Raw genomic sequence first — 21,287 nt, 5'->3', positions numbered from 1 at the left:
TTTATCATTATTTTTTTATTACTATTACTATATTAGCTATTATTATATACCCTTTATAATGTTTACGTTATTACGAATTTACATATAAGTAGTGTTTGTGATTTGATAGACAAATGAACAAATTTTTTCTTAACCTTTTGTAAGCTATTTTATCATTTATTTTTTATACAATATGCGTATTTATGCATATAGTGTAAAAAAATATAAAAAGTTATTGGTAGTTTAATTTGATACATTTTTTTAATATATAAAAATACTGTTCTAAGAAAATTTAAACTTTTCAATTTTAATAGATGATTAATCGAAACATTTTCTATAAAATTTTGGGATTTTTAATAAAATAATGTACTTAAACTTTAAGTATATATAAAAATAATTGATAAATGAAAACTATATGGATGTTTCCTTTGCTATTTTTTCATTTTTTATGGATAATTACAACATACCTCATAGATGCCATACCATAATCTTCTTAATATAGCCATGGTGTTATATACATGTGTATGTATATATGTTTAATTTATTTACTATAATTTACATTTTTATCTTTATGAAATTATTATTTATAAATTAAGAAGAAAAATATATAAATATAAAATTCATAAGTTACTAAAAGTTATAATCCCCATTTCATTTCTATGCATATAATAATTTATACATTTATATCCGTTGATGCATAAAAATGAATTTATTTTTAACGAATGGTTGCGTTATATTTTCTTTTGTCGCTAAAATAATATTTTATAAACCTAGTTTAGTACAATTTTTATATCAAGCATATTAATAATATTGAAATTTTTTGTATATTAGCGAAGATATATACATTATATATAAATTCTAAGCACATAAAGGTAATCGCACTAAGTTACATAAAATATAACATGTGCCAGTATTTCTATAAATTCATATACTTATTAAGAATAATTAAATAAGAAAAAAAATACATATCATTTATGTAGTACCAACATATGATGATATAAAACGTCTGTAGATATTTGAAAAATATCTTACGTTTGTGCTCACGTAGTTTTAACATAAAATATGCATATAGATACATATATGTATGTGGGTATATATGAAAATGCCATTTATACATATAGCTATGTCATATATTTATGAATACACATTCCTGTATTTCTAGTCAATTGGGTTTTTTATTAGTAGAAAGAAAATGTTATTATCCTTTTCTTCTTGTGATTGTATTATGCTAAAATGAGACTTTTGCAAGTCGAAAGGTTAGTTTTAAATCTTACAAAAGGAAAAGGGTTTTTTTTTAGCACATTTCGAAAAAGAACAAAAAATGAAAAATATGATGATTTGGAAACTAAACATTTATATTGGTCGATTAATAATTTGAAAAAGGAATATTTAAACGAGGATAATGATAATTTTTTAAAAGATATAGAAAATTTAAAAATTGAAGAAGATATTTCTGATATTGTAGGAATAAAAAACAGTATACCTGAAAATAGCGAAATAAATGAACAAACTGAAAAATATTTACTTAAACAAGGCGACAAAAATTCAATTGAGAAAGATCAATTAAAAGAAATTAATAAAATTTTCAATCCATCATTAAAAGTTTTGACATGTAAAGAAAATGATTATTCACAGGACCTAGACAATTTGATGTTACAAAAAGCGTTGCATAATAATATGAAAATTAATAAAATTGGAGAAATAAATGAGCCATACAAAAATGGGTCTTCTTTTGTTGAGTCGAACAATAACGATAATGTCAAAAATCCAAAATATGATAACAATTTTATGAGTAAAAAAATGGAAAAATTAAAAAGGAAAGAAAATTGTGGAAATAATAACGAAATAAATGATGATTTTCACTTTAATAAATGTGATAATAATGTGTTGGGAAAAAATGAAAAAACAGAGAACTCAGATATTTCCAAAAATGAGGAAGAAAACTATAATTTTGAAATTGAAAATAATAAAAAAGATAATTCTATTTTTGATTATGAAAGTTTAAAAGGGAAAAGTTTGTATCAAGATTTAACACATGATGAATATGAATATGTAAATAAGTTGTATCTTAAAAAATGTGATGTAGATAGAAAAATAAGGTGGTTCAAAATGAGTAATATACTTAATCCTATTAAAGAGGCAAAATCAATCATAAATTCTTTAAAACTAAGTAAAGATGAAGAAAAAGAAGCAAAAAAACAACAAAAAGAAGGATATTTAAATGGAATAGACCCAGAAAATGAATTTCCTTTTAAAGAAAATATTAAACCATATTATGAAGATGACGGAATGTTTGGTCATAAAATTCAAAAAATATGCGAACAAAATAAGTATGATGAAATAGTCTCACGAATACGTATGAAAATAAGAAAAGAAAAATTAGAAAATTCAAAAATTATTAAAGAAAAAATACCAAACGTAGCTCGTCATATATTAGATCCAATAAAATATCATGTTAACAGAAGAAAAATAAGAGTAGAAAAACTTTTACATACTCATTTAGAACAATTATTAAATTGTAATAATTCATATTTTAAATTTTATTTGTTAAAAGGGTTACATATTTCTATACATCATCTTGAAATGAAATCAAATAGATCCCTTTGTAAAATCGTTTATTCATTATTAAACAAAGATGTTACTCATGAAATGATACAAGAAAAATTAGATAAAGTTGCTTTTATTTTAAGAAAATTATTAGCTCGGAAGCTTCAACTAGGTTATACACCTCCTCTTAAGTTTGTTCCTTTAAAGGATCAACAAGAAACAAATATTAAAAATATACAATATTATAAATTATATGCAAAATATAACTATCCTCAGCATATAACAAATAATAGGGAAACGAATCAAAAAATGATCGACTTTTATAACCAAGATATATCAGGCTTTTAACATCATATACACACACATATGCGTATGTATAAATATAGATGATGTGCATTATTTTCGTTGCCACCATTATTATTATCATTATTTTGCATTTTTTTTGTGTTTATTTGAAGAATGTTATTCTCTGGGATATAGAAAATATGATTATCTTTGATCATAGTGTACCTCCCTATTTATTTACCTTTTTATACTTTCCAATTTTGTTTCATGCTGGCGTTCATTCGCCATTTATTTTATTTAATATCATTCGTTATTTTATAGTTTATATTTTTGTTATATAATTATATGTATACATAATATTTTTTATTTACTTTTTTTGTCTGTAACGTGAAAATATTATTTTTAATTGAAGAAGTCAATATCTATTCAAAATTTAAGCAGCAAACTTTTACTCATAATACATCCTTAAGGATTATTATTATTTTTTTAAGACAAAATAAATGTTTTGCGTATTTTTATAATTTTCTATTTCTCATAAAATTCCCCTTTATAAACTTATTTTAGCATATTTGCAAAAAATAAATAAAAAATAATAATAAAATAAACGATACACATTTGCACAATATACATTTTTTAAAATATAACATTATATATATTTTTATGTATTTTTTGAAATGGCTACTTATTATATACGGTAAAATTCACAAAACTTGTGGGGGAAATGTCACACTATTGCATATATAAATATTATTATCATTTATCAAAAAATTTTATTTTTGAAAAAAGAACAATAACCATTTAAGCACTGAAAATACGATTATTCGTTATATATGAAATTGCATATATTTTTTTATCCGTAAAATGTATGCATTTTTTTTGTATTCGTATTCTTTATATAGCCAATTAATTTCATCAATCTACTTAATGATTATTTATATTGGCAAAACATAATTATTTATCATTTTATTATATATATATATATATATTTATTTATTTATTCATATTTATTATTATTTTATTTTTTAATATTTTTCATCATTTTATATATATTTATGAAATTATTAAATGCTAAGATTTGCTTATGTTTTAGATTATGTGAACTTAAATAAAGTAACAAAAAACAAAAAAGCTTCAATATGCTAACTTTTAAGTTGATGCATATAATGCAGACGCAAATCTGCATATGTATTACTAAATACATGCATACATAGATATTTATATATCCATTTTTATATTATATATTATTCTCGTTATATATTTATGCTTAACCATAAATATATATTTTTACCATTTACTTATCACTTTTTTCGCCACAAATCCTCATGAGCACACTAAAAAATATATTTTAATAAAATACAAATATATTGAACGCAGAGAAAAGAACGAAGAGTTGGATAAAACTTGTTCAAAGGATAAAGAAACGCATAAAAATGGAAAAGGGAAAACTTGTGGGCATTTTAGAGAGGGAGTTGAAAGAATATGGAGGTAATGAAAATGAAGAAAAATAAAATAAAAATATAAAAACAGTGACTCGTTTTTTTTGTTTTTCCATGAATTTCCTAATTGTTATATGTGTTATTTTTATGTGTGTGTGCATATATATATACATACATATACAATGGTTTATTTTTCGCTGTTTATTTTAGATAAGGATATATTGATGCTTTTTCATCAATTTTACCAGTCTATAGAGGAAAATGATTATGACAATGCGCAAGATTCTTTTAATGAGATGGTTCGCCAGATGAAGTATGTGAAAAAAATTAATGGAATAAAAATATAATATAAATTTAAAAAAATAAAATAAAATATATCGTTAAACTTACATCATTTTCTTCAACAGTGTCTGTTTAATTTATGTCTATTCTTGTTCATCTAATGATAAATATATTGCATAAAATAGAAAAACATATATTTTAATTTCATGTAATATATATATTTCCATATTTTTCTGCCCTTTTTTGTCTGATAGAAAATTTTATGTGGTCTATGACAAAAGAAATAAAAATGATTTAATTGGAAAAATAAAGAACTACTTTAAAGAAGAAACAACAGAAGTGAATATAGTAGATGTATCACAAGAAAAAATTGAAGAGCAATTAAATAAAACAATAGAAGAGTATGATAATTTTAGTAAAAATTTGGATGATATTAAAAATGGGGAACTAAAAGAATATGTTGAAAAAAATGAATTTCCACGTTTTAAAACTCCCAGTTCATTTTTAAACACAAATTTATTTGACGATATAAATTTAGACGATTTAGAAAAATGCGAATTTAGTTTTGATATAATAGATTTATATGATAAATCATACATTGAAACTGTAGATGAAATGTCAGATACTGTTATAAATGATGATGATTTTTATGAAACTTTTGAATATTTTATAAATTTATTATGTTTATTATATTTTTTAAAAAATATATATTTTGATTTAAGCTATAGATCAAATGAAAATTCATATTCGTTTCTTTTTAAAGGGTTTGAAGAAAGAAAAAATAAAATAATAAGTTATTTTTTTATATTTAAAAGGTTAAAAATGTATAAATTAATGGATAATGAAGTTATAAAAATTTTTTGTAATTTTTTCCAATATACATATATTAATGATTATCTAATTAGAAACATATTCGACAATTCTACAAGTATGTTTATATTTACAGCAGTTAACAATTTTAATAATAAATATGAACAGGATAATATTTCTTTGTCTCCAAATAATACCAATGTTAATGCTCAATTTGGTAATAACGATAAAACGGGTAACAGTATTAGTAGTGGTGATCAGTTATTTTTTGAAAATAATAATATACAATATGATATTGAAAAAAGAGAAAGACAAACTAATGGTGGATATAATGATAATAATATGGAAGAAAAAGATTTATTAAAAAAAAACGAAAATGATAACCAAGAAGATTATTTAAATAAAAAATTAAATAACTTTTTTATATCAAATCAAACCCCTAATAATAAATCTGATAAAAATTCTTTTGTGGAAATAATATACAATGATGAAGTAATTGATAATATGTATTCTGATAAAATAATTAATTCGTTATTTTATTTTTTTAATAATCCATATTTAATATTTACATTTCAGAAAAATGTTTTATATTATATTGAAAAAAAAAATAAAGATAATGAATTTTTTTCTTCCCATAAAAATTCACAGTCATTAATTAGATATTTAAATCATTGTGTAACAACTATATCTGAAATACTTCACATTTTTATAACATCGGGTTTGTTTTTTAATAATAATATTATGCAGCAAAAAACAAATAAATATTTAAATTTTTATAAATTGCTTAATTTTAACAATATGGATTTTGATTATGATATAATCAATGAAAATAAAAGCAAAAATATCCATGATCGAACAAATGACAGTAATATTAGTAATACTAAGAAAAATACAAATTTGGTAAATAAACATAAAACTGTAAGTAAAAGCCGTGGAAAAGGAGGAGAAAAAACAAAAAAAGATTCCAAGCATTATCATAAACATCATGAAAAAAGAAAAAGAGCTATATCAGATGGTACAATTGTATCAGATATTGATAATAACAAATTAGATTTTGGTAAAAGTAATAAAACAACTAATTTAGACAAGTCAAAAAAATATAATTATACTAATACTACAGAAAACAAAAAAGACATTGACGATATTAATATGCAAGATTTTAATATCACAAAATATTTGAATAAGTACAAAACAGTGCTTCGTAAACTTTGTGAAAATGATTTTAATAAAAATGATACCACTAGTAATGACGATGAAGAACAAATCGATACGGAAAATTACTATGACGAAAGGCGTAACGATAAAAACTTAAAAAATATAAATAATAAAAATGGAAATGCTTATTTACGAAACAATTATAACAGAAATTCAATGTCATATAACACAGATACGTATGACAGTGATGTGGAAAGAGAATCTGCTAGTTATTCTAGTGGATCTAAAGAGGGATATTATAACTCCAAGCATCAAAACGAATATAATAAACCTCGGGGCTATAATAATAATAGCGATTCTAATAGTATGGAAGATAGCAATAGTCGATACGAAAGTGAGGATAGTGAGATATCTTACCGAAACACACTTGATCGAGGAAAAGATAAAAATGCTAAAAAGGAAAAAAACAATTCGAAAAAGTCAACCATAGATAATAATAGTACTACTATTGGTAATGTGTACAATAGTATGCATAAAACTGATGATATTAGCAATAAGAAAATTTTTAATGAAATTTTGAATAAGTCAAAAAAAAAAAAGAAATTTTATGAAATAATAAGAAATGTCAATAAGTTAAAAAATGCATTTGATGTAAGTAATATCCAAAAAAATAAAAATATAGATTTAAATTATGTTGAGAATATAGACACGATATCGTATTTTATAAGTATATTTAATTCTGATAATATATTTCAATTTGATTATTATTTTTTAAAGTTCATAGCAGAAATAACAACTAGCTATAATAATTATATTAAAAAACATATTGTTGATGATAATAGTGTAAAAAATTATGGGAATGATATTGATAAATTGGCAAATGAAATTAAGCAATACTTAAATGAAGTAACAAAATTAATATATGTATATACATGGTGTATATTATATATATTTGGCCATTCTTATTCTTATGTCAAATATGCAAAATATTTTTATCAAAAAAAATCGTTCTTTATTTTGGAAAATAAAAAACAATGTATATTCAATAATTTTAATTATTGCATACAAGAAAATGGATATAAAAATGGATCAGGGGAAGGATATACACAAGAAACTGATCAACAAAGTGATGCATTTTATCTTCAAGAAGCCGAAGATGATGTACATTTAAAGAATTTTTTTAATCCATTAAATGTTGTGGAAAATTTAAAATACAATTATGAAATTCGAAGAAATGTAAACGAATTTAATAATTTCAATTTTCACAATTTTATTAATGTATATAAAAATTCTTATTTTCAAAACATTGTTGATAAACTTCAATTAAATATAAAGTTTATAGAAAATATTCTATTTACTATTGATAATGTGTTTGATAATAAAATAAACAAAAGTAAAAAAAAAAAAAAATATATAAATTATTTGTGTGTAAAGAATCAAAAATTAGATGATATATATAATTCTATTGAAAATCTTAAAAAAAATATTAATAAATATAAAAAAACATTTCATTATTGCTTAAATTTTAATAATATCAAAAATGCTATTATATTATCCTTAGAAGAAATGAATATGACTTCAGATAAGTTAGAATTAAACAAACTTTTAAATGAACAGCTTAACAAAATTGAAAATCGAGGGCAGTTAAAAAGAAGGAAGAAAAAAATTAACGTCAAACTAATCGATAATAATTTTGTTCTTGATACACATTCGAAAAAAAAAAGGAAAAAAATGCACAGATCCAAATTAAGTGATTATTCAAGTTATGCTGATAAAATGATGGAAGATGATATTAGTAGTAGTTATAGTGAAGACATCAGCAATAATAGCGATGAGAAAAATAAAATGATGCAATATACTTTTGGTGCAAAAACAAAAAAAGAAAGAAGAAAAAGAGAGAGCAATAGAAGCTATAGCAAACATAGTGATACTTCCAGTTTGTTACAAAATGAGCATAGTCGAAAAAATATAGACAACAAGAATTCGTTTGAAATGCATAACCACGAAAGTAGTGGTAGTAATTATAAAAACTCAAAAAAAGGAAAAATAGATCATGACAGTAAAGAATTTAGTAAGAACAATAGGAAAGGAAAACATGATTATTTAGGAGAAATTGAAGATATTAATAAAATGTATGAAAGTAGCAGTAATTCGAATAAATATGATGGCAAAAGTGACACGTTAAGTATTGACAGTAGTTTGTCTAGTAATATAAGCAGTGGTGATAGTAATAACAGAAATTATCATCATAAGCAAGCGAATAAAAAAAAAATATCAAATGATAGATATAATAATAACATATATAACGGTAATGTAAATGATAAAAATAATATAAATAATATCGAGGAGAAGGAAAATAATATCGTTTTAAATAGCGAATATAATACAGAAAGATTAATTTTTTTCTTTAACTTATTTAATGGAAATGAATTATTTTATTACTTATCATTATATTATTTAATTAAGGATGAAAAAATTATGGAAATTTTACATTTGTTGCCTTTAAAATATTTACTCGATTTATTAATATTATATGATTTAACAGATTATATAAAGTTTAAAGTAATAGCTCGAGTTTTTCGAATTATATATGAATTTCAAGATTTTTCTCCAATATTAAATGAAAGCATATTTTTCAATACAAATTATTTTTTTTTGAATAATGCCAATTTTACAAATTACGAATTTTTGTGCAAATTTTTAACCATTAATAATTTAGACATATATAAAATAGAAAAAAAAACAATAGATGAAAGTAATTATAAAGCTATCTCAACAAATAATAAAAAATTGAACAACCTTATTGACAATGATATATGTATAGAAAATGAAAATGATATAACCGCAGATGAAAATATTAATGATGCATATAAAAATGAGAAAAAACCTTTAAAAGAAGTTTTTTTAGATCTCATAAAAAATATGTTCTCTTTATGCAATTTTTCTACTAATATAAAAAGTTATCCTATTGTGTTAAAAAATTTATTAAATAAGATATTAATAAGTATCATTGGAAAATATAGTTATATAAGTAATGATAAAAATAATAAAGATTATAATAGTATAACTTATTATATTCTTCGATTTATTTTTAAAAATTTTAAAAACATCACACTTGGATATAGTAATTCTTCATATTTTAATTATACAATTACAGACCCTATAGAATTATATAATATAAGTATGCATAATTTTATTTTATATCATATATATGAATTAGCTATAAAAACAAAAGTACTGTCTATAAAAAGTTCATGTTTTAAAATATTGAAATACTTATTAACAGAATATTATTATTATCCTGATTTGTTTAATGAAAAATCTCATGAATTAATTAATTCAGAAATCAAGATTAACAATTTCTATATAAAAAATGTTATATTAGATTTTGTGTCTTTTAATATAATGGTATGCCATCTTCAAAAAGAGCTTACTTCAAATAATAGCGTTTTAAATAACTTAGATTTGTTTAATTATTCGATTAAATCTATAGCAAATTATTTAATCGAATATAATGATAAATCATTTTATGTTTTAATGGATAAAAATGTACTTAAAACATTTTTAATCAAATTAACCTTTATGATGCCATTTATATATAAACTAAAAATACCAGCTTGTGTAATTAGACTATATATTCGCGTCATTAAATCGCTAGACAAAGATATACTTGATAATATACATAGCGGTAACAAAATTAATCTTATATATGATAGTTTGTTTTATATTATTGTAAGTCGTTTTATTTATTTCTTTTTAAACATTAATATCGAATTGGATGAAGAGGCAACCAATATTTTATCATCCAATCAAAAAAATCAATTTTCTAGAAATTCTTTTGACAATACAAGTTATATTAAAATAAATACAGTAGACAATGAAAAGAGCGAAAACTATAATGAAGAAGAAAGGGGTAATTTCAGAGATGAATATAATAAAAATACGCAAAGTGTTAAGCAAACTTATGACTATTTAACTTTGAATCATAATTATAACGATTATAGTCAAAATGAAGAGTTAGATCGCATTATTGAAGATATTAAATCTTCCAACAAGCATGAGGTAAGTGAGGAAGCTGTTAATAGTGATGAAAAGGTTGTGAATAGAGATGAAGAAAATATTAATAGAGATGAAAAAGTTATGAATAGAGATGAAGAAAATATTAATAGTGATGAAAAGGTTGTGAATGGAGAGGATGAAAATATTAATAGAGATGAAAAAGTTATGAATAGAGATGAAGAAAATATTAATAGAGATGAAAAAGTTATGAATGAAGAAGAAAATATTAATAGCGATAAAAAAGTCATGAATGGAGAAGATGAAAATATGAATAGCGATAAAAAAGTTATGAATGAAGAAGAAAATATGAATAGCGATAAAAAAGTTATGAATGAAGAAGAAAATATGAATAGCGATAAAAAGGTTATGAATGAAGAAGAAGAAAATATGAATAACGATAAAAAAGTTATGAATGGAGAGGATGAAAATATTAATAGAAACGAAAATAGTCCAAATGATAACGAAAATGTTATGAATGTAGGTGATAAGGAGGCAAATGGTGAAAACAAAATGAAGGAAGATACAGTAATAGATGATATGGACGGAAGGCACAGTGATGATACAAGTAAGAGGGATATACAAAATGAAAGCAAAGGTGACAGCGATAATGAAAATAAAAGGAACAGCATGAGCGATGATACAAGTTATAGTGATAATGAACATAAAAGGGACAGTTTGAGTGGCGACAAAAGTTATAGTGATAATGAAAGTAAAAGTGACAGTGATGGAAGTCGTAGCGAATATAATAGAAGTAGTGATGTAAGCCATAGTGAATATAATAGAAGTAGTGATGAAAGTCGCAGTGAATATAATAGAAGTAGTGATGATAGTCCTTTGGAAATGGATACCGGGGTTAACGCTAATATAGATACAAATAATGTGAACAAAATTTCTGATGTGCTATTTTTAAGAAAAGTGATAAATGAAAACAATAACTTGAATTTAGATAATAATTATTTTATAAACTATTCATTGCATATTCTACATAAAGAAAATTATTCGATTTATGTATTTTTTTCGACATTCTTTAAAAATGCATTGAAAGAATATTGTGAAATATCAAAAAAACACAAAATATAACCAAACGATAGTTGTACCTCTTTGCTATACCACATAAAAAAATTGGAATTATAAAATAAATGCAAGCTTATATAATACACCCTAAGTGGATATGTTTATAGTACACACGAATAGTAATAACTTTTAGCACATCTTGGAATATTGGCCTCTATGAAAATATTAATTTTTAGTCAATATGAAAATAAAAATATTATATGTGAATTTGCCACTTGGTAATATTTATATTTTTTTTTCTTTTGTGTTTATTTTATTATTACTATGAATGTATATATACTAAATGTTTTTAATTATATTATTAATTATATTTAACAGCATTTTATTGTTTGTGGTATTTTCCCCTTTTTTCTCTCAATTATTTTACCGATTTGTATTAGCTATTGATAATTTTTAAGACATAACTAAAAATACATATATTTCTTATTTGGTAAATTTGTAACTAAACTTATACATACATATAATTATTATATGTATATATAAATTCCATATTTATCATGTCATAGATAAAAATACTTATATACGTGCTTTTAATTAATTTCGTGTATTTTCTTTATGTATTTTTTATTTTATTTTTTTTTTTTTTTAATTTAATAATAGAAAAACTTATAATATTTTGAAAATATTTTTCGTATTTTTTGGAAAAAATTCAAAAATATAATATTAATTTAGTTTTATTGAAATATCGAAATAGTTTTTTACAATTATGACAAAATGTGGCTTTTAAATGACAAAAACATACATTAAAAATGTATGAAAATAGTGTAAAAAAAAATTGAAGATAAATATATTAAATATATATGTTATCTTTGCATATGCATTGTTAGGGATAGTATTCCAATTAGTTTACGCTGACGGATACTGTTCGAAAAAGTTGTATAAACTTATATTTATTTGCAGTTTTTTTTTAATAATTTGATAAACTATTTCTTATGGCTTCATATTAAACATATGATAAATCAATTATTATTACCCTTACCGCTATTGATGTATTTGAATAAATAATGCATATATTATTTATATATATGCAGTTACTTTCCATAAGCAATACTATGGTCATTTTTTTTAAATATATATTTTTGTGTTTAACACTTAAAACAATAGTTATATAATTCCTACCTTTATTAATATATTTTTAAAATATTTTGAATTTATAATGTTTAATGACGAACAATATGCAAGCAGCTACTATCCTACCAAGTTGGGGATAGATAGACCCGCAGTTGACTTTAATTCATCAAGTACATAAAAAATAATAGTAAAAAAATTCATGATTTGCTTAGAAACTGGATACTGGTTCGCTTTTCTGCATATATTACGTACATATTTATATATATACATACGTGTGCATACTTATTTTATCGTTACAGTTTGCAACTTTCTAAAGAGTGACATATACAAAAGAAAATTCGAAAGAAGACTATATGTGAATCATCCAATATATTTACGAAGAGCAAGACCATTATTTTGCTACAGTAATATGATAGATAGATATGATGGCGTATTATCACATTTAGCATTTTCATGCTTAAATAAAAGTAAAGGGGCAATAGCAAGCTTAAAATGGTTTAATGATGGTAAAAGGTTATTAACAGGCACACAATTAAGTGAATTAGCTATATGGAATGGAGTATATTTTAATTTTGAGGATATGAAAAGAATACCAATTGGAGGAGGTGCCGTTTCCTGCTTAGAATGGTCTAAAAACGATAATGTGTTTGCAGGAAATTCTTTAGGGCAAATAGTTATATTATCTTCTGCATTAAATTTATTGGATAACTATGCTTTTGAAGGTTTAACAAAATGTGTGTTAGATATAAGCTTATCATGTTGTAATACTAAATTAGCTGGGTGTTCAGATACATGCAATCCTATAATTTGGGACATAAAAACTCGAAAAGTTATAAAATCTTTAAAATGTAAAAATATCGATACTAACAATACTAGCTGCTTATCATGGAATCCAATAAATGATATTGTAGCTAGTGGGAATAGAACCCAAACAATTTCTTTATGGGATATAAGAGTTACTAAACCTATTATTTCTATAAATGCCCATAAAGCAAATGTTAATAAAGTAAAATGGAATTATAACGGCATTTATTTATTAAGTTGTAGTAAAGATAGTTTAATTAAATTGTGGGATATTAGAAATTTTAAATTATTACATTCTTATAAAAATGACAACATTATTAATACTACAGCTACTACTACTACTTCTAGATTTACGGCAAATTATGAACCTACATATATTACATGGAACCCAATACAAAATCATATTTTCGCTAGCTCAGATAATAAAGGAAATATAAAATTTTATAATACTAATGACAATAAATGTACACAAACAATATCATTTGCACATGGCATAGATAAACCATGTTCTATTACATTATTAGATTGGAACCCATTTGGGCATTTACTTACATCTTTTGGAGATGATAAATTATTAAAATTTTGGTCTGCATCTAGTTGTGATTCTATTATTTCAAAAGAAATAGATGCAAAACAGTTGACCAGTATATATAATGGTGGAACTTTTCCGAATTCTCGATATGTTAATGATGAAAATATGCTAGATGTCAGCAGTAATCAATCGATTAAAGATTCAGATGAAGAAAGTTACAGGAAAAATACTTTAAATGATAATTTTTACAAAAAAATTAATAAAAAAAGGCGTAAGAGAAAGCATAAACATGGATCTAAGTTAAATTTAAAAAAGACTGAATAACATTTCTCAGAGGATAATTACTTTTTATGTTAAAATATATGTAAAACATGTGCAAGATGTTTATTCTTTGCGCATCCTTTCCTATACATACATTTGTCTTATCATCAAAAATTTATGCATGTTTATATGCGCTACTAATTCGTTGTTTTGTTTACTTTTTACTCATTTTTTTTGTTTTTTTTGGCACTCTTAAAATATTTAAGGGATTGCTAGTACAAGTTTTGTATACATTTTCATCTTTTAGAATTCTTCTATTTATTCAACTTGGTTTAATTATATAAACATTATATTTTCAAATTTTTCGTTACAAATGAATCAAAGTTAGGTATTATATAAATTCATCTTTAATAGACAATAAATTTTTATTCATCAAAATATCTTCAATAGTTTCTTCCAATTTCACAGGGTTATTTTCATGGTCCTTACTCCATTGAAAGCTTTTATTTTTTTTTATTAATATTTCAGTTACCCCCTTTTCAAATGTGTTAGTGTGATATAAAAAATACTGAGTCATCTTAAAATCGTTATCTAATACTTCTTCCATAGGTTTGTCATAGTTATATATAAAATAAGAGAACCATAATTGGCAGCTAAAATAACAATTAGCGTTTATATCTAATAATAATTGTTTACAAAAATTATCATTATCTTCATTTTTTTTTAAATTATTTATCAATTCCTCTAAATTATTGGCAGATGTATAATACTTGTCGATATTACTAATTAATTCTTCTGTTAATACTGGTTTTGTATTAACATTAACTTTTGGGGGGTATTTATTTAAAATTTTAATAAGTTCCTCATTAAATTTATTTGGGTCTTCTTTTTTAATATTATACAATTCATTCAAAAATTGGTCTAGGTTTTCTATATAATTAGTACATACTTTAAAATTAATTAAATCAATTTCATTTAATCGCAATGATGTTAATCCTAAGTGTAAAGCAATATTTCGTGGAAAATATTTTTTTAAAAAATAAGAGCTTCCAACATCAGGGAAAAAACCTATTTTATTTTCTGGCATGGCAAATATTACATTTTTATTTATGATTCGATACTTTGTATACATAGATATACCTAATCCCCCACCCATAGCATACCCATTCCATATGCATAAGATATTTTTATTAATTTTTGAAATAAAATTAATATACTTATATAGTTGTTTTAAATGATTTATCCCTTGATCTTTATTCTGAACTATATCTTTTACATCTGAACCCGAACAAAAACAATTTTGATTGATACTTCTTATTACTATCAAATTACATCTATCATCATTGCTTAAACTTTTTACCATATTTAATAATCCATTAATCATATCTTTATTTATAGCATTTAATTTTTCTTTCCTATTTAATAATATTTCGACTATGTTGTTTTTATATTCTACTATTAATGTTTTTTTTGACCATACATCAGATAGGGTTAGATCTATAATATCATTACAGTTACCATTCTTTGATTTTGTAACATCATCCATATTTTCCATATTATATTTATCTAATTCATTATTTTTCTCTTTTTCAGTTTTCTTAAAAAGGTCGCCTTTATTACATTCATCAGATATAAATCGCTTGTTCATATTAATATTGTCATTTGTATTTTCCATTTTTTTAGATAATACGTTTTTATGATTATTTTCTATTTTATGTGCATTAGTATGTAAATTACTATTATTAGAATATTTATAGAAACTTTTTGCGGTTTTATTTTCATAAGTCACCAAATTTTTCACGTTTATTTTTTTCTTTTCAAAGTTTGTACATGTAAACAAATAGTTTTTATCACTAAATTTTATTTCATTCCATTTTAATTTTTTTATATGTGAAATATCTTTTTTTAATTTGAATATACTGAGATGAAAACATCCTCTTTGATTTAGCATGATTGATGATATGTATTATTCAAATTCGATTATGATAAATCTTCAATTATATATTCACTATATCTGTATTTCTATATATACACATGGCCTAATATAATGATTGTATATTTACGTACGAGGTTATATACATATAGTGTGATTTAGTGCATACAATACGGTTAGTATGAAAAAATAAAATGAATATTTTTTCTATGAATTGATTACTATAAATATTGTTTTTATCAAAAACTGAATATACATATAGTCTACATAACCTTTACAACCATTTACGTATCCAAGGTAATAATTCATGTATCTAATTTTTTAAAAGTGTCTCATAAATGATTGTAGAAGAAATAAAAAATAATATACTTACTAATCTAAATAAAATAAAAGTGTATATATATTTTTACACTTATAGTAATTAACTTTATAAATATAATACTATTTAAGTAGAAACGGGCAAAAAAAATTTCCGAAAAATATATGTGGTAAAAAATTATGCAATATAATTTTTCCTTAAAAGAATATTTTATATATTTATTAAAGTTGTTTTTTTATGAAAAAATTACTATACTTTTCTCAGTTTTAATATATGTATTTTTTAATATTTTTTATTCCTTTAACACATTAAATTATTTTAAATCTTCAAATGAACGAAAAAATCAATTAAAATTAGCAAGGGGAAAATGCTAATATTATACTTTTCAATAATGAATATATATAGTATGAAAACTTTTTTTTTTTAGTATTTTTTAATAATATATGTTTATGGTCAAAAAAATATAGTATTTCCAGCGAAATTAACCTATTATTTTTTTTTATTTATTTCTCTTCCTTTTTTTTGTATCATGTATTTTAATGAAGATATAGCATTTCACGCACTTTATATCTCGTTTATTTGAAGTCACTTTTTGATGCAATTTATAATACAAATTTATATTCGGTTTACATTTTAGCTCAAAGTACTGCAAGTTTAAGGAGGAAATGCGCATATTTGTGTAAGTATATACATAAGTATAAATCCTGTTAACTTTCAAGGAAATCACAGACTTTCCAAAAAAGTCATACGTCGAATTAATTAGCGTCTACAGCTTTTAATCATTTTTTATTTTGTGAAAAATGATAAATATAAGTATAAATAAGAAAAATTAAACAGAAATGTTCCACTATTGAGTGTTGTTATATTTATTTATCAACAAATAATTAAATAAATATATATGCATATACGCGCTTTTATCCCTACAATTTTACCCTTTTACTTGAAACATGAATACAAATGAATGGAACAATATCGATAATACCTACTATGGGAAACAAAAAGTAAGTAATATGTTGTGGGCGAACGAAGACGTGCTAAAGGATAGTACTATTTGTTCAGGGAAATTGGGACTGATTGCCATTTTACGAAATAAAGATAAATTTGATATTTATAAGAAAGAAGATAATTTAAGAATATACACAAATATAGGTAGATTAATATCTAGCTGCTTGTTAAATTATGAAAAGTTAATATGTATGGGTTGGAATAAAGATAATGATTTAATTTTTCTTTTTGATGATAATATAGTTCGAGTATATTCATGCTTTTGTGAAAAAAAATATGTTTTTTCTTTAGACGATAATATTAAAAATGAAGGTATATTATATGGAAAAATAATTGATGAGGGTATTGTTATAATAACTGAAAAGTTAAATGTATATGTTAATTATTATTTTAGTGGCAGCAATTGTGTTAGATATCCATATATAGATTTAAAAGAAAAGCCGAGTTGTGTCTGTTCAGTAAATGAAGATCAATTAAATGACGATTTAAATTTTGAAAATAACTATTTTGATAATAGAGCTAGTAATAATTTAATAAAATTAAATTTAAAAAGTTACATTACAAATCCTTTTGATTTTAAAAAGGGGAATACTAATGAAAATACAGCAATGTCGAGTAATAATGTGTTAACTGAATGCAAGGAGGATTATAGAATATCTTGGATTGACGAAACAAAATCATTTTCATCCACTGCTATTAACAATAATAATTCTGATGATAGTAATGGAAAAAAAAATAAGTTAAAAAAAAGTGAGAAAAAAAAAAAGATAAAACCTTTAATAAAAATATCGGCATATGATTTAAATAAACGAGACAAACACAATAACATAATAAATAATAAACCTCCAGAAACAAAAGAATTAAATATACATTTGATAATAACGTTACCTAATGGAGGATTTGTATTATTAAATAAAAATCGATTTAAATTTTATGATACAGATTATATTCACCCATATATTAATATGTGTGTATCAAAATCTGGGGCTATTATAGCATTTTTATCAGACAATGGTATTATAAAAATATATTTAACTAAAAATTTAAATAAATGCATTGAAGAAACTGTTTTAGATAATAAAAAGAATATAAAACAAATCGTATGGTGTGGTGATGATTGTTTAGCAGTATACACCCCATTAATCACTCCTTCTAATTATATACAACATATGTTATTTATTGGTGGTCCTAAAAATCAATGGATTCCTTATCAATATAGAAGTCATTTATACCTTATAGGAGATATATATGGTGTTAAAATAATAAGTAATGAATATTTAGAATATATAAGTAGAATAAGAAAATCGACATTTAACATTTTTAGTATAGGCAGTTGCACTTCTTCAGCAATGCTTTTTTATTCTTATGAAAAATATGCAAATGGAAGTATATGTTTAGATGATGAAATCAGAGCATTTAATGATAATCTAGATATTGCTATTGAAGAATGTTTAAATGCTTCTACTCATGAATATGATGAAAATGTTATTGATATGTTACTCAAAGCTGCTCTTTTTGGTAAAAATTTTATGAAATTTAATTATTCCAGCAAAAAAACTATTTTATATTGTTTATATTTACGTATTTGTATGAATGTTAGAAAACCACCATTGGATATTTACATTACAGCAGCAGAACTCGAATATATGAGCATACCCAAATTTGTTCAATACCTTGCAAAAAGAAAGGAATATTTCCTAGCTTATCGAATTTGTGAATATGCAGGGATTAATACAGATAATATACTAATTGAATGGTGTAAAGAAAAAATAGAAAAATCTATTGAATTAACTGATGAACAATTATGTGCAGCTATAATTGATAAAATAGGTGATAAAAAAAATATGAACTATTCCTATATAGCATTCATTGCGGCTAAATGTTTAAGACCCCAACTCGCTACCATAATAGTTCAATATGAAGAAAATAAAAAAAAGCAAATAGAAATGTTAATAAAATTAGCTAACTATAGTTTATCAATGGAAAAAGCCATTCTTTCAAAAGATATTGAACTTGTTTATTTATGTATCACAAATATTTTAAATAAAGAAAAAGTCAATGCAAATGGGGAAAGGGAATTTAATACATTAATAGATATTTTTAATAAAAATATACATGCATACAACTGTTTTTATGCATATTGTAACAAAACAAAACAGTATAATTTACTTAAAGAATTTTATGAAAAAAATGGTCAACATTCAAAAGCTGCTTTTGTCACATTACAGTTAGCACTTTCAAAAAAAAATGTCGAACAAAAAAAAACATGGCTAGCTTATTCGGCAGGGTTTTTAACAACTGATAATATGGATAGTCATATAGGATTTGTTCACACATCTATAATGAATAATATTGATTTATTAAATTATCAAAAAGAGTTAGAAATTAAATATAATAAAAAGTCTGTAATAGGATATCCTCATAAAATATTAGGCTTATCATTAATGAAAACAGTAGAATATACATTAGCAGTTGGCGAATTTTTAGATGCTGATCATTTATTTAAAAGGTTTAAAATATCAGAACCGAAATTTTGGAGATGCAAAATATATACATTAGCCAAACATAAATATTTTGATGAATTATACAACTTTGCAAATTATAGAGTTTCACCAATTGGTATGGATTATTTTATAGAATGTGTGCATCAATTTGGTTCGGTCCCATTGACCATTAAATTTATCCAAAAAATTAAAGATCTAAATACTCAACATAAATGGTTTATGAAATATGATATGAAATCCGAAGCAGACCAAGTGTTAGAAGACATAAAAGCACAAAAAATGACAACCACCTCACTGTTCCAAACAATCACAGATGCAATATCGAGCATGAGATAATATTGGACAATTTTTAATAAATATACATTTTGTCGACCGAATTATACATGTACTTTTTTGTCTCCTTTTGAATTTATGATTTCATGTATGTAGATTCCCCTTAGGTGACGACTTTGCTCCGTCCTAACGATATTGGTTATTGCCGTTTCTAAGGCAGTCCTTTTCATTTTCTTCCTTTTTCCTTTTTTCTTTTTTTGCAATAAATACCCAAAACGATGATACATCGTGGGAACAATCATAAACAATTTTTAAATTTGTCATAATAATTTGAATGATTTTTCTAAATTCGATGAGAAAAATACTTTGTTACATATTTGTAAACATTCAAGGTTATTGCTTTATTTCCTTCGCTTTTTATATAAAAATTTTAGTTAATAAAAACATACGGAATATGCAATACCCTTTTTCGATAAGCGCGTGAATAGGCCACCGTTCATGCTCAATGAAAATTCAGTTTACAAAAAAAATAAAATATTTTAAATATTAAATGAGTTAAAGGTGAATATATATGTGTAAACGTATAATATTATTATACGATTCAACACAATATTTAAAAAAGATAGAAAATGATATTGATTGTAAAAAAAAAAATATAAAAATACGAATACACCATATTTGAGGTAGAATAGCATGTTATAATGCAAAAAGAAACATGTGTCTATGCTATTCATATTTAAAAAAAAAAGAAAATAAAAAAAACGCACAAAAATTAAAAATACCAAATATTTTAATGCCATTATTTGCATATATTAATAAAAATACAAAAAAAATCGCTTCTCAAATAGCATATGTATAATTATGTAGTTATATGCATACTCTTCGAGCTGTTTATAGAAGCGCATATATATTAAAACAAATATAATTAGTGATTTTTATTAATAAACAAAATATAATT

At 23.0% G+C, this 21,287-nt stretch overlaps 5 protein-coding genes across 5 annotated transcripts; 4 read left to right on the top strand and 1 right to left on the bottom strand.

The window, feature by feature from the left end:
- Positions 1 to 1,212: 1,212 nt before the first annotated feature.
- On the top strand, positions 1,213 to 2,874 carry PY17X_1457200 (ribosome-binding factor A, putative; the record flags this gene model as incomplete). The annotated part of the gene is made up of 1 exon (XM_718524.1): positions 1,213 to 2,874. One exon carries the CDS (start codon positions 1,213 to 1,215, stop codon positions 2,872 to 2,874), a length of 1,662 nt encoding a protein of 553 aa, XP_723617.1.
- A 1,367-nt stretch (positions 2,875 to 4,241) lies between these two features.
- Positions 4,242 to 11,633, top strand: PY17X_1457100 (conserved Plasmodium protein, unknown function; the record flags this gene model as incomplete). Its single annotated transcript, XM_022957683.1, has 3 exons — positions 4,242 to 4,296; positions 4,458 to 4,560; positions 4,784 to 11,633. 3 exons carry the CDS (start codon positions 4,242 to 4,244, stop codon positions 11,631 to 11,633), a joined length of 7,008 nt encoding a protein of 2,335 aa, XP_022813032.1.
- Positions 11,634 to 12,783: 1,150 nt separating this feature from the next.
- Positions 12,784 to 14,358, top strand: PY17X_1457000 (uncharacterized protein; the record flags this gene model as incomplete). Its single annotated transcript, XM_724998.2, has 2 exons — positions 12,784 to 12,868; positions 12,998 to 14,358. 2 exons carry the CDS (start codon positions 12,784 to 12,786, stop codon positions 14,356 to 14,358), a joined length of 1,446 nt encoding a protein of 481 aa, XP_730091.2.
- Positions 14,359 to 14,686: 328 nt separating this feature from the next.
- PY17X_1456900 (3-hydroxyisobutyryl-Coenzyme A hydrolase) lies at positions 14,687 to 16,246 on the bottom strand (the record flags this gene model as incomplete). The annotated part of the gene is made up of 1 exon (XM_724997.2): positions 14,687 to 16,246. One exon carries the CDS (start codon positions 16,244 to 16,246, stop codon positions 14,687 to 14,689), a length of 1,560 nt encoding a protein of 519 aa, XP_730090.2.
- A 1,248-nt stretch (positions 16,247 to 17,494) lies between these two features.
- PY17X_1456800 (uncharacterized protein) lies at positions 17,495 to 20,392 on the top strand (the record flags this gene model as incomplete). The annotated part of the gene is made up of 1 exon (XM_724995.1): positions 17,495 to 20,392. The coding sequence occupies one exon, from the start codon at positions 17,495 to 17,497 to the stop codon at positions 20,390 to 20,392; it is 2,898 nt and encodes a 965-aa protein (XP_730088.1).
- Positions 20,393 to 21,287: the final 895 nt, after the last annotated feature.

The sequence above is a fragment of the Plasmodium yoelii genome, assembly GCF_900002385.2.
Source record: "Plasmodium yoelii strain 17X genome assembly, chromosome: 14".
Classification (NCBI taxonomy): Eukaryota; Apicomplexa; class Aconoidasida; order Haemosporida; family Plasmodiidae; genus Plasmodium; species Plasmodium yoelii.
This window is presented reverse-complemented; position numbering and strand designations above follow the sequence as displayed.